This window comes from Onychomys torridus, chromosome 5 (assembly GCF_903995425.1).
Source record: "Onychomys torridus chromosome 5, mOncTor1.1, whole genome shotgun sequence".
In the NCBI taxonomy this organism is placed as follows: domain Eukaryota; kingdom Metazoa; phylum Chordata; class Mammalia; order Rodentia; family Cricetidae; genus Onychomys; species Onychomys torridus.
The window spans coordinates 123,721,533-123,734,301 of NC_050447.1; the positions used below are offsets into that span (position 1 = coordinate 123,721,533).

General features: G+C 41.2%; 1 protein-coding gene across 2 annotated transcripts in view; it reads left to right on the forward strand.

Moving 5' to 3' along the window:
- Nucleotides 1-12,271, forward strand: part of Spin1 (spindlin 1) — a 50,889-nt gene extending 38,618 nt beyond the window's left edge. For both annotated transcript variants that reach the window (XM_036188353.1, XM_036188354.1), the window contains exons 4-6: nucleotides 99-352; nucleotides 3,523-3,756; nucleotides 8,665-12,271. In XM_036188353.1, coding sequence (XP_036044246.1) covers nucleotides 99-352; nucleotides 3,523-3,756; nucleotides 8,665-8,864 — 688 coding nt within the window. In that variant the 3' untranslated portion in view covers nucleotides 8,865-12,271. The remainder of the gene's footprint in view (nucleotides 1-98; nucleotides 353-3,522; nucleotides 3,757-8,664) is intronic.
- Nucleotides 12,272-12,769: the final 498 nt, after the last annotated feature.

Here is a 12,769-nt window from a genome sequence, read left to right on the forward strand (position 1 = left end):
CTTAGGGTCATGTGTAATGAAGAACATGCAAGCTAGTAATTGTATTGGGTCCAGATATGCATACTTGTGATAGTAATACGTTGTATGTGTGAATACAGAAAACATCGGACCAGTGTGGGACCAAGCAAGCCTGTGTCCCAGCCCCGGCGGAACATCGTAGGCTGCAGGATTCAGCATGGGTGGAGAGAGGGCAACGGCCCTGTCACCCAGTGGAAGGGGACTGTCCTGGACCAGGTGCCCGTGAATCCTTCCCTGTATCTTATAAAGTATGATGGATTTGACTGTGTTTATGGACTAGAACTTAATAAAGATGAAAGAGTTTCTGCACTTGAAGTTCTCCCTGATAGAGTTGGTAAGTTTTTAAACTTATTATTTTAAAAAGTGGTCATTTTCTCGTTATTAGTGTTTTTTACTTGTGTCAGACCTCAAGCACCTCTGAAACATTTACCACTTACAAACACAAAAGCTGACCCGGAGAAGATGTTCTGAAACCAGTCGAGGGCCTTATGCAGGGTATAAAGATGGATCTCTGTTCTAGAGGTCTCCGGTCTTCAGTTGCTTGTTGTTGCCTGTCATTGTCATTGGCTCACTGACATGGCTTATTGACACCAAGGATTGTAGCTGGCTTCAGCTTGTTGTCTATTACAAATGGTAATTGTACTTGGAACTGCAGTGGAAGCATCCAGGATGATGCTCTGTCCATTCTTCAGGACATTTTGGAAGTGGAAAGCTTTGATATTATGTCCTGTGGTTTCAGTTTCTCCTTGTAAATGTCCCTTTAAAAAGGTAATGATCATTGATGGCAGTTTTAAGTCAGACATTCACAAGTTACTGTTACTTAAAATGTTTCAAAATGTTTTGCTGTTGTTAACTGCCACTTCTTAAAATATTGATGTATATTTTTTCAAAGTTGCCTTTAAGGCTTTGCGTCATTTGAAAATTAGGCCCCACAGATATGGAAAGTCTTCCCATTCCTGTGAAGCAGTGTTCCATTTTCACAGAGTTTTACTTTTTAATCCTCTGTTTTCAACTTTTTGAGACAGGATCTAAGGCTATAACACCTAGAGCAGAAGTACTAGCTCACTTGAGCCTTTCTCAGGATGGTCTCCAATGCATGAGCTCAAGTGAATCAATCCTACTGGAAATGTGGATGTTAAATGTCTTACAGGCACCTTAGAAAGCAGTTAACTGCATGCTTCCGTTTTGTGTTAATGTGGTAGATGCATCTTCTGATCAGGATTGCAGTCTGTCTGCTTTCCAGGGCAAAGGCTTCTCACCTGAATATTCATAGGACAGGAGCAAACCTCGCGAGCACCATGGCTGTACGTCATCAAGGGTGGTGTGTGTTCTTTATAGTTTTGGGTTGTCTAGTTCATTAGAGGACATGGATTATAGTTGTAAACTAAAGCACTTTGAAGAGAGGAGTCCAAATGATGGTTCAGATCAGAAAGATATTGTGCGTCCAATATGCTTCGTTAGTAGTTCAGTGCTCTTTATTTTGGCTTTCCCGGAGCTCACTGCCATTCTCCTGCCTCAGGCTCTGGAGGGCTAGGATTATAGGTACAGACAACCATATTTGGCTAGACACATAACTTCTAACTTTAGTGTTCACTATGAGAGTAGAATCTAGAAAGTTACTTGCTTTTTGTGTTCTGTGTAGGAGGAAAGTCTTCTAGCCCACTTCAGTGTATACATGGAATTTTAGTTATAGCGATACTAGGAATGGAGAAAAAAACAACAGAAGAGCCTGTGATGTCAGTGGTTCTTAAGGCAAGGTCTGCAGACCCTTAAAGTCCCTTAAGCCTGTTAGTTTCCTAACATTAAGATAAGATTTGTTCCCTTCACCCTCATTCACAGTTGCTGTGTGGAGTTCCCTCTTCTATTGGAAAAGTCTGCATAACTCAGCATGCACACACACAAACACACATGAACCAAGTTAGATAAAGATCCACTCAGAGGGCAAGATGGACAGTGTGAAGCATTACAGAAAAAGACTGCAGAATTTATTGTCTGGATCATTTTATACATGTGATCTCCATTCCTGTCTTTGGGGATTTGGCTACTTTGGATACACACTCCGTAAATGGAGTCGTAGAGAATTGGTTTTTCTGTGACTTATTTCATCTCGTGTCATGTACTCAATGTTCATCCACAGAGTAGCACATGGCAGGAGTGCTTTCCCTTTGAATACTGGAAGTCATACTCTGGTACATTCATATGTACTCCATTTTGTTTATCTGTGACCCCTTTCATGTTGGAAGCTGCTGTGGATGTGGCTGTCTGTGGCTTCTCTGAAACCTTCCTATTCTTCTGGGTGATCCCCCCCAGAAATGGTTTTGCCTGAACCTGGGGTCTTCTAATTCATGCTTTCTTATTGGAACTACAACAGTATATTTGCCTAGAAAAATCTCTATTTCTTTTCCTTTTGATATTACTAGAGAAACTGGATAAGTGACTGGAATGAGATCTGATTAATTTGGAAGACAGTTGTCTAGAATGTGAGGCCTGGAGAGACCTTCACGTCAGTAGGACTCCTAGTAACCTGTGTAGTGTTAAACTCAGCACACAGAAAGGCTGGCAATTTTTCACCCATTTTTTATACGAATGGGCTGTCTCTTGACACCACACAGACAGCCTGAAACTGCTCTAGTTGCTAGAAACAGGGAGAGGTCCTCAAGTCCATAAAATAAGACAGCTTTAGCTAACAAGGACTGTTAACTAAGAACAGAACAGCACATGATGAGGCTGGTGGTGCCATTGTCCTGGCACTCTCTGGGGATGTTGTTGTGGAAATAGCCTGTCCTCTGAAGAGGGAAGGAAGTTTATCTGGGCAGGTGGGGCATGCTTCAAAGAGAGGAGGGACTTTGGGGGGAGGAGGCTAAAGGATGGTGACAAGGTGGGAATATTTTAAATGACAGTTTTCTCTAAAGATAGGATAGTGATCACTCTAGTTGCTATGGAGAATAGATTGTAGGTATAAGAGTAAATAACTGTTCTGAGAACATGAAAAGAATGAGAAGTGAAACTCTGGTTTCTCTTAAAACAATAACAAGACATATGTTAAGGTTATTATTATTATTATTATTATTATTATTTTGCATTATTTATGTGAGAGTGGGTGGGCTCATGGAGAGTCATAGGACTTCACCAGATGTTACTAGGAAGGGGCCGGCACCATGTGCTGTGTGTGAGAACTCTGCTGTTCTTTCCTATTTGTGAGTCTAGTACTAACTCATAGCTTAAAGTAACTGCTAAATAAGCAATAACAAAACCACTGAAGATATGTGTTTAGGTGTAATACTGAGCAACTGAGTCTAGAAAACAAGAACAAAACAGATTATTACTCACCTTGGGCCATATTTCTTCCTGTTTAGCTCACTTCTGTGCCAGCCCTGGCATTTGGTTTGGTAGTTACTCGCCTTAGATCTCTTGGTCACTCTCATGTTCACTAATGTATTGTATGGGCAAAGCTTGTCTCTATTAGTAAACACTTGCTCAAGTGTTTTGCTCTTTTAATTCCAGCCACATCTCGGATCAGCGATGCACACTTAGCGGACACAATGATTGGCAAAGCAGTGGAGCACATGTTTGAAACAGAAGATGGCTCTAAAGATGAGTGGAGGGGGATGGTCTTGGCACGGGCACCTGTCATGAACACATGGTTTTACATCACCTATGAGAAAGACCCTGTCTTGTACATGTACCAGCTCCTAGATGATTACAAAGAAGGCGACCTCCGCATCATGCCCGATTCCAGTAAGTTTAACACACCAGCAACTTTTGGTTTTGGTGATTTGAAGGGAATTAGTATTTTAACTAAAGTATTTGAGTTATGGGTTTGCAAGTGTGTTTTGGGTTTGTTTGTGTGTGTGTGTGTGTGTGTGTGTGTGCGCGCGCGCGTGCGCGCGCACGCGCAAACATAGTCAAACTTTTCCTTGTGAATTTTAGATGATAAAATGTTAGATTACTTGGGAAGGTTATTTTAAATTTTTAGAAATAATTACAGTGGGATTTTTTTATAAATGGAAAGTATGTGATCATGTAGGGAATAAAGTAAATCCATTCCATTGTTTTTAGCAGCTGTTTTCTCATTGTCAGTCTGCTTTTATATGGTGATATATTGTGTACCCTAATAAAATTTGCCTGAAGATCAGAGAAGCAGAGCAAGCCACAGCCACCACTTCTTACCTCAACAACTTCTCAACCTGAAAGAGCTCCAGCCAAAAGAACTTCCTCAGCCTACTTTAGTTCCTGTCTCCTCACACCTTATATAGCTTTCTCTGCCCACCATATCACTTCCTGGCATTAAAGGCGTGTGTACTTCCCAGTACTGGTATTAAAGGTGTGTGCCACCACTGCCTGGCTCTTTTTTCTCTCCTAGATGAGTCAATCTCATGTAGCTTTGAACTTGCAAAGAGTCAGATCGCGGTCTCCAAGTGCTAGGATTAAATGTGTGTGCCACCATTGCCTGGCCTCTATGTTTAATCTAGTGACTTGTTCTGTCCTCTGATCTTCAGGCAGGTTTTATTAGGGTACACAATATATCACCACACTTTTTATCTCCTTTTTCCTGATTTATTTTGAAGCTGGTCATCTATGGTGATAATTTAATCTGTGAATACTAGTTTCAGAAAACTTAATTGGAGGCTTGAGATACAACTCAGTGCTAGAAATGGGGCTTGCTGAGCACAAATGGGGCCTTGTGTTGCATCCCTAGCCCCAAGGAACAAGACAACTGAACCGGGGAGAGAACTTTGAGTAGTAGCAGCTAGATCACAAAGTGGAAAATGGTTATGTTGCAGGGGGTGACCTGGTTTTATGAAGCTTAGGTTTTGTTCTTTGAGAAAGTCTCATGTAGCAGAGGTTGGCCCAGAACTTACTTTGTAACTCAAACTGGCCTTGAACTTAATCCTTCTGCCTCAGGCTCCAGAGTTCTGGGATTAACAGGAGTGCACCCCTGTGCCCAGGCAGGTTTTTCTTTAAACAGAGCAGTTTCATTTTGCCGTCATTTTTGTACCCTACAGTCAACCCAGTGCTCTTTACTGTATTCATAGATGAGTGCTCATTGAGGCACTTAGCTTCAGAGTACTGTTATATCAGAAAGGCCCATGCTGCTTACCACTCCTTACCCCCACTCCTGCTTTTTGAGAGGTACATCTTGATTTTTCTTAGTTGCAAGATGACCTTGAATTCCTGATCTCCCTGCTTCTACTGTGCCCAGCTTTTTTAAAATTTCTGATCCCCTATCCTTTACTCACAGCCACTAAGCAGTCAATAATTTTACTTCCTGTGTGCATCTTCCTTTTGTGGACTTCCACATGAATATATTTCATGGGGCCTTTTGTGACCTTTTGTTTCACATGATTCCAGTGTTCCCTCATGTTGGAACATGCTTTCAATTTTATCCTTTATAAATAATGTTCAGGTATAATTCATTGTATAGATTATACCATATTTCATTTGTTTAGCTGTTGGTTCACATTTGGGTTGTTACCATGTTTTGGTTACTATGGATATTGATGCTTTATAAGCATATGTATCTGAGATTCTCTGTGGGTGTTTGTTTTCATTTTTCCTCGGTGTGTACCTTGAAGTGGAATTGCCGGGTCTTGATGGCAACTCCAGGCTGTATTGTTCTGCTCTACCCCTTTGCATTGCCTTCAGCAGTGAGTGAGGCTCTGCTTTCCTAACATCCTCACCAGCACTCACTTGTTTTTAAAATTTAGTCTTACAGTTCTTCTAGTGAGGATGAGGTAGTTTCCCATGTGGTTTGCTTTGTTTCCCTGGTGACTATTGATGTCACAGGGATCTTTTTGTGTGCTTACCGGACATTTGTGTATCTCTAGTGAAGTGATTGTTTAGAGTCAGCATTCTAGATATTGGTCTTTTATTAGAAATCAGATTTACTGGTGTTCTTCTGTGAGCTGTCTTTTCACTTAGCAGTGTGCCGGGAGTTGCGGTAGTCTTGCTTTGTTGCTTAGGCTGGCCTGCAGTTTACTCTATAGTCCAAACAGGCCTCAAACTCTCCATCTTATACATTGGCTCCTGGGGTGCTAGGATTACAGGTGTGCACTGCCATTTCATTGTCTTTTCACTTCTTTGAGTTTTGACACCCGAGTTTTTAACTTTGAGGCTCAATTCATCTGTTTCTTTGTTTCTTGTGCTTTTGGTGTCTTAAGAATTACAGTTTTATATTGGATTTATTATTATTAACATGTAGTATAACGTGAAGTAAGTATAGAAGAGGTCAACTCATTCTTTCTCACGTAGCTCTGCTTGGGCTAGGCACTGTTTGATGAAAAGACTGTGCTTTACTCCATAGGATGGTTTGGGTACCTTGGTGAAGTCAGTTGGCTGTGGATCTGTGCACGTGTCTGGACCCCAGTTCTGTTGACAGTTTCTGTGTCTGTCCTTGCAGCTCCCACACTGTCTTCATTCCAATGCTTTGTAGGAAGTATTAAAATCAGAAGTATGAGGCCTTCCCTTGTGCATCCCAGGATGTCTTGGCTGCTCTGGGTGTCTTACACTTGCATGTGCATTTTAAAATCAATTTGCTAATTTCCATAAAGAAGTCTGCTGTGATTCTGACAGCATTGGTGTTGTGTCTGCAGAATATACTGCCCTCTCATGTTCACAGATAAGTAGCAAGTCTTCCAGTCTGTGAGTGAGGATGCTTTTTAAAACTTTGAGCTCTGTGATGGTTTTCAATCAAGTTTTATAATTTTAAGAGTCTAAACATTTCCTTTCTTTTGCCCCTAAGAATTTTTTTAAGCTTCTATAAATGGGATTGTTTTTTTAATGTGACTTTTGGATAAACCTAATTATTTACTAATGAGTTTTTGTTTTGTTTTGAAACAGTGTGTTGCTATTTAAACCAAGACTTCAGACTCAAGATTCCTTACCCCCAACCTCTTGAGAGCTAGGACCATGAGCATAAACCTCCACATCAGGCTAAAACTATTCTAAAAGGACTATTTCCTCAGACACATGGGCCCCTGGCCTGAGACATTGTGCTAGCCAACACTGTTAGTGGTGTGATGGTCGTTTCTTTTTCCTTTTAAAAAACCTTTTTTTAAGAAGCCAGTTAAGGAACTTACTGATAAGCTTATCTGACCTGGAATGACTACTTTTTTTTTTTTAAGTTTGTGTTCATTTTACAAAGAAAATTGTTTATATACTCTAGGGTATATGTTTTGAAGAGTGTTCTTTAAAATCATTCTCCAACTGTAGGTAAAAGTCCATCAAAGCAAGTGCTATTGAGCTAAGAATAGACGTGCAAGTTCTTCACACATAATGCTGCAACTTTTCCAGCCACTCCTTGATCTTCTCATGCCTTTCCAAGCTTCTTAATTTCCTGTCAGTTATGTGGAAGTTGATCTCCCATTAGAATAGTGCTGGCATTCTGGTGCGTTCTGAAGCAGCCCCATCACTTATGGTTTGAGTCCAGATCCTTTGCTGGCCTAGTAAGCCCCAGTAGACGTTTAGACTAGCAGAGCTTGTCACCAGCTGGCATGATGCTTTGGAATTCCTTGATAAACTTGGAAGTTTCTGTGGAAGTGTGTGTAATAGGACAGTGCCACCTGAGGGAAGAGAATTTTTGAGGAAGAAGTACTACTTTTTTCACTTTCTGGTTTAAAAGAAGTGATCATGTGCAGGGGTTCAGTTCCTATTGTATGTTTGTACCAGTGATCGCTGTAGTGGTCTGATTGTCATTCAGTTAGAGGCCTGCTATAGTTGGGAGGAAACATGTTAATGTACATGTTACATGAGCCACACTAGGAAGCTGTGCTAGTAATAGTGAACGCCTGTGCTTCCAGTTACACCGTGATCACAGAGGCTGTTTGTATACCTGAGACATCTGGCTAGCCTGAAGCCATCTCTTCCTCTAAAAGCTTGGCGCTCTTCTGAACCTCCAAGGAATGCTTTAAAATAGTCTTGTGACTGCTTCATGCCCCTACCCCACTTAGTTTTGTTTTGGTTAGTGGTAGCTTGTTGTCATTCTGTGTTTTCCCAGAGGTAACTGCAACCTGAGGCTCTTGTGGATGGATGGTACAGATACCTGGGCTGTCCTCAGGGATCTGTTTTCCTGGTCTGAATGGAGTTCACCTAGTGCTTACTTGTAAAGTGTGAAGAATTTATTTCTTTTATTCTGAAACTGGGTAGGAAATGGGTGGAATGCATTGAAGTTGAGGAGGAGGAGGAGGAGGAGGAGCTCTCAGACTCACAGGTAAACCCCAATGATGCCTCAGCATTTGAAGTGAGCAGCGTGTTCTCGGGAAGCCCTGTAGCAAAGTATTTCGAAGGCATTTAAACTTAATTTTAGATCATTACAGTTAGAATTTAATGTGATCCCTAGAAGTTTGGGTTACAATTTTTAAGTCATTCATGTGTCTGTCTGGATGAGGTTCGGCGAACCATGTGAGTGGTGTTTTGCTGAGGTACATCTCAACTATTAATTTCTGGATTGCCCTTGGCCGTTTTGGTGCTGTATTCTCATAGATGACTAATTGGGACATTGACCGTGTGCGTGGCCTTTTAAGAAAAGTGTTGACTACATCATGATGAACTCAGGATATCTTAAAGTCTTTGTATTTGCTGCTAAATGTGGTAGTGATATATCTAAATATTGGCTTTGATTTTTTTTTTTTTTTCTTTTAAATATAGATGATTCTCCTCCAGCAGAAAGGGAACCAGGAGAAGTTGTGGACAGCCTGGTAGGCAAACAAGTGGAATATGCCAAAGAAGATGGCTCGAAAAGGACTGGCATGGTCATCCACCAAGTAGAGGCCAAACCCTCTGTCTATTTCATCAAGTTTGATGACGACTTCCATATTTACGTCTACGATTTGGTGAAAACATCCTAGATGTCATCACAAACTTTGCCAAATTTGTGGAACTATTAAATGTATAATTTGTAGACATAAAGACTTGATTGCTTTCCAGTTTAATGAAAGCTTAGATGTCCCTGCGAACCCACAATCTCCACCAGCGGAGCTGGTGTTGTTCTGAATAGTGCAGACTGACTCGAACACAAGGCATCTGTGAGGGGAGTCCTCCCTCTTCAAAGCGTCTGTGTGAGGCGGGGGTCCTCCCTCTTACAAGAAGGCTGTCTGTTGGGGGTTACAAGCAAGTTGGTAAAAGTTAAGCTAGTATCATAGTCATTTAAATCTGGATAAGTTGTAACCATTTTCCCCATCACTTTGACACACTGTCTTATTCTGCTGCCACAATGCAAGCATAGTTTGTTATTTTTGTTACTGCCTTTTTTGAGAGATTATGTATCTATAGCTACCTGTCTAGATCTGCATCTGTGTGCCTATGTATATATTATACACACACACAGGCACTCACCACTGGCACTCCTTTCCTTGTGGAGTGGGGTGGGGGGTAATAATGTTTTCTCCAGTTCAACAGGAGTGCTTGACCCAAGTCAGTCATATTTATAATATGCCTGCTCTTTGTTTAAAATTAAATTTGGGCACGGGAAGCACACAGGGACATTTAGGTTGTTTCAAAGGTCAGAATTCAGAGTACCATTTCAATCTGGAGGCTTTTAGCTATGAGTCCAGGTATAAATTAGCCATAAACAGTCAACGACCCACAGTAGAATTTAGTAAACTGTTGAGAAATCTGGGTAAAAGGCTGCCTTCAATTCTAAACTTTGTTTTCTGTTTTGATTTTTTGTTTGTTTGTTTCTTTTTTTTGGTTTTGTTTTTTTTTTATAGTTGTTGTTTACTCTTTAATCTTAAGTACTTTTAAAATAAAGCCCAGGTCCTTGGTTCACATGGAATAATGTAGATGTGCTTTTGGATGGCACATTGGTCCATTTTTATGCATCCAGTCATCAGGATTTTAGTACATGGATTTAAAAGGCAACAATATATCAGTGGTTTGTATATGTGGTAAATTCCTGCAAGAACAGTGCATTGGTATTAGAAATGTAAGTCTTAAGTATGGCAACGTTGCCTTCTGTTAAGTTCTCTGGGGCTTTTAATTTTTACTACTATTATTGTTGATAAAGATTATGGTCAGAAGGCCTCTTCTCCCCTTCCCTACCTGCTCCCTCTCCTCCTGGCCTTTTCCCCTACAGTGAATGTTGAACAAATATGGCTTCTTGCCTTGACCCTGATGTGGCAGTGTGTTCTTGCTCCAGCTGTGCTGTTCATGCGGTTTATTCCCTCCGTGGCCCTGGGCTTTGCATGTACATTATGTGTCACTGTGGAAGGCTGTCACGCTGTCTGGCTTATGGGTGACTAGCAGCTCTTGGCCACTGAGTGCAGCCCTGGTTTGTTCTGTAAGGTTGTTTGAAGCTGAGATAGAACTGAAAATGTGCTTGGTTAACTAGCCAAACATCTGTTTGCTCTTACTTGGTTTTGGAAGAGCCCTGGTTCTTTCCCTGTCATCTAGGAAGAAAGATGGTTTGTAAAACCAGTCTCTTGTAGAGATTGGAAATCCTCTCTGGGGCTGAATGAGCATACACCACAGCTTTGGCCTAATTTAGGCTTGCTTATCTTGTTGGGGCTCTTCCTGATGCAAGAAGTCATTCCGTGGTTCAGGGAGCATGGTTATTGGATACCCATTTAGTCTTCACAGAGGCTGACTGCCTCATGCTTCTGGATGGTCACAACTGCTCACCATGTGAACACAGTACCTCAGTTCTGTCCCTTGCTGCAATCACCCTGTGCTCAGTGTTTTCCCAAAGGGACCCAGGGACAAGCTTCTCAATGCAGTGTGATATACCCTAGTCTTTGGTGCTTCTAGCGTATGTGACCAGGTGTCGTCCTGCATGTAAATCTTAGAGCCGAGCCTGACTCGGATAGCCCATACTGGCTATACTGGCATCTGTAGCACAGGTGGGCAAGTGTGTCCTATAGACGGACAGTGCAGAATATGGCATGGTGACTAGGAAGTAAAGCTCCTGCTGAAATGTCCCAAGGGCTGGATCTGTTAAGACATGTCTGCCATTATCTGATGACTTGCATTGTGGTTTTCTGCAAGCAGCCCACATTACTTTGGTTACCCGTGAACTCCTGGTCCAGAGGAATGCAACATGATGATGGTGATGACTTTGATCACTGTTCCATTTATTGCCTTTACATAAGGCTGAGGGAAGGGGAAGGTTTATGTTTGTTTGTTTGTATTTTTATTGTTTTTCCATCCCTCCCCCACTCTTCTTTTGGTGGCTTCCACCACCCTTAATGGTGACGGACTCTCCTCCTGAGTCTGCCACCTTGGGCATCCCTTAGGCTCACAGTTCAGATCTGCATGCATTGCTTGCATTGTTCTGGTATCTGAATGTTGATTCCTCTTTCGGATTCAACATTAATTTCCAAAATTATCATGGGGCTTGTGGCAACACAAGACGTGGATCTGTGTATAAAATTTATTGGCCTTCCTCACTTACCTGCTCTAGTATCGTATCGTGTGTGCGTGCGTGTGTGACGTCAGGCTGCCACGTAAACTTCAGAGAAGAACCTTAAAGCAGACCATCCTTTTTTGCATGCTCTCTTCTAAGTAGAATGTTCAATGTAACTAAGTAAAATTGCATGTTAAAGAGACTTAGGTTCTTTCTTTCTTTCTTTCTTTGAATTTGCTTTTGGTTTCCTGTATATTTGCTTACTGTGCTGTTCTAGTGGTTGTAGGGTAAAGACGCACTGGTGAAGCAGTCGTAGCGCCGACAGAAGGTGATTCCAGTTGTATATGTCACGCAGCATTCGAAGGGACTGTGCACGCTCTAAAAATCACAGTTGCTTCTAAGCCAGATTTCATTTATTTTGTTTTATGTGCCAAACCCCGAAGTGCATTGGGCCTGAATCTTTGAACACTGTAGACCCATTAGAAAGAAGACTGCTCTAATGTCACAGATTGTAGTGCCTGAAAACACTGATTGTCTAAGAGAGGAAAGTCCTCCAAAGATGACACAGGAAAAATTACTCACAAAATAACCATGGTTGAAACTTCTGTGTTCCTTGGGAATGCTGCGCTCTCTGTATTCTCCATCATTGGTGCAGTTCGAATGGATGAGTAGAGTTCAGAGGTCTTCGTGTTCACATTTAAAACTAGATAAACGACCTCATTTTTTTGAGCTTGAATTCATTTTTAATTTTAACTTTATTTTATACAACGTGTAGACAGTTCCCTGTTCTCTGCATTTAGAAGTATACACAGTACAACTCTGTTAATTCTGTAAGTAATTTTTATAATTATGATGTAACTCTATCCTTCCTTAAAACATTCAAAATAAACCCTTTATGTGCAACTTCTGACTGAACTTTGTGCTGATGTGTTGAATCTCTTTCTGAAAGGGGTCCTGAAGTCAGATGACATTTCCGTACATGGTTTGATAGAAACAGAAGAAAATGTACATGTGCTTGAATGGTGGCAGAGAAAGGCACAATTATCTGCATTCAACATATCTTAACTGTGGGCTTCTGGTTCGGTCTTAATGAGAAATGTTAATTAATTGTGACTTTTAACTCTTACTGTATATAGAACTCAGTAATGTGTGTTGAACATTTCCATGCCTACCCATCCTTTGACTGTTGCCTATAGTACTTTCATTCGTACTTAAATACCAGTCAGTGAGACGCAGTAGTGCAAGATGTCGTTGCTACCTGTGTCTATCTCTTGGTAATTTTAATCCACGTAGTAAATAGAGAATTAGTAATAGTTTTATTGTTGTTGTTTTTTTGTTTTGTTTTGTTTTGTTTTGTTTTTTTCAAGACAGGGTTTCTCTGTAGCTTTGGAGCCTGTCCTGGTCTAGCTCTGT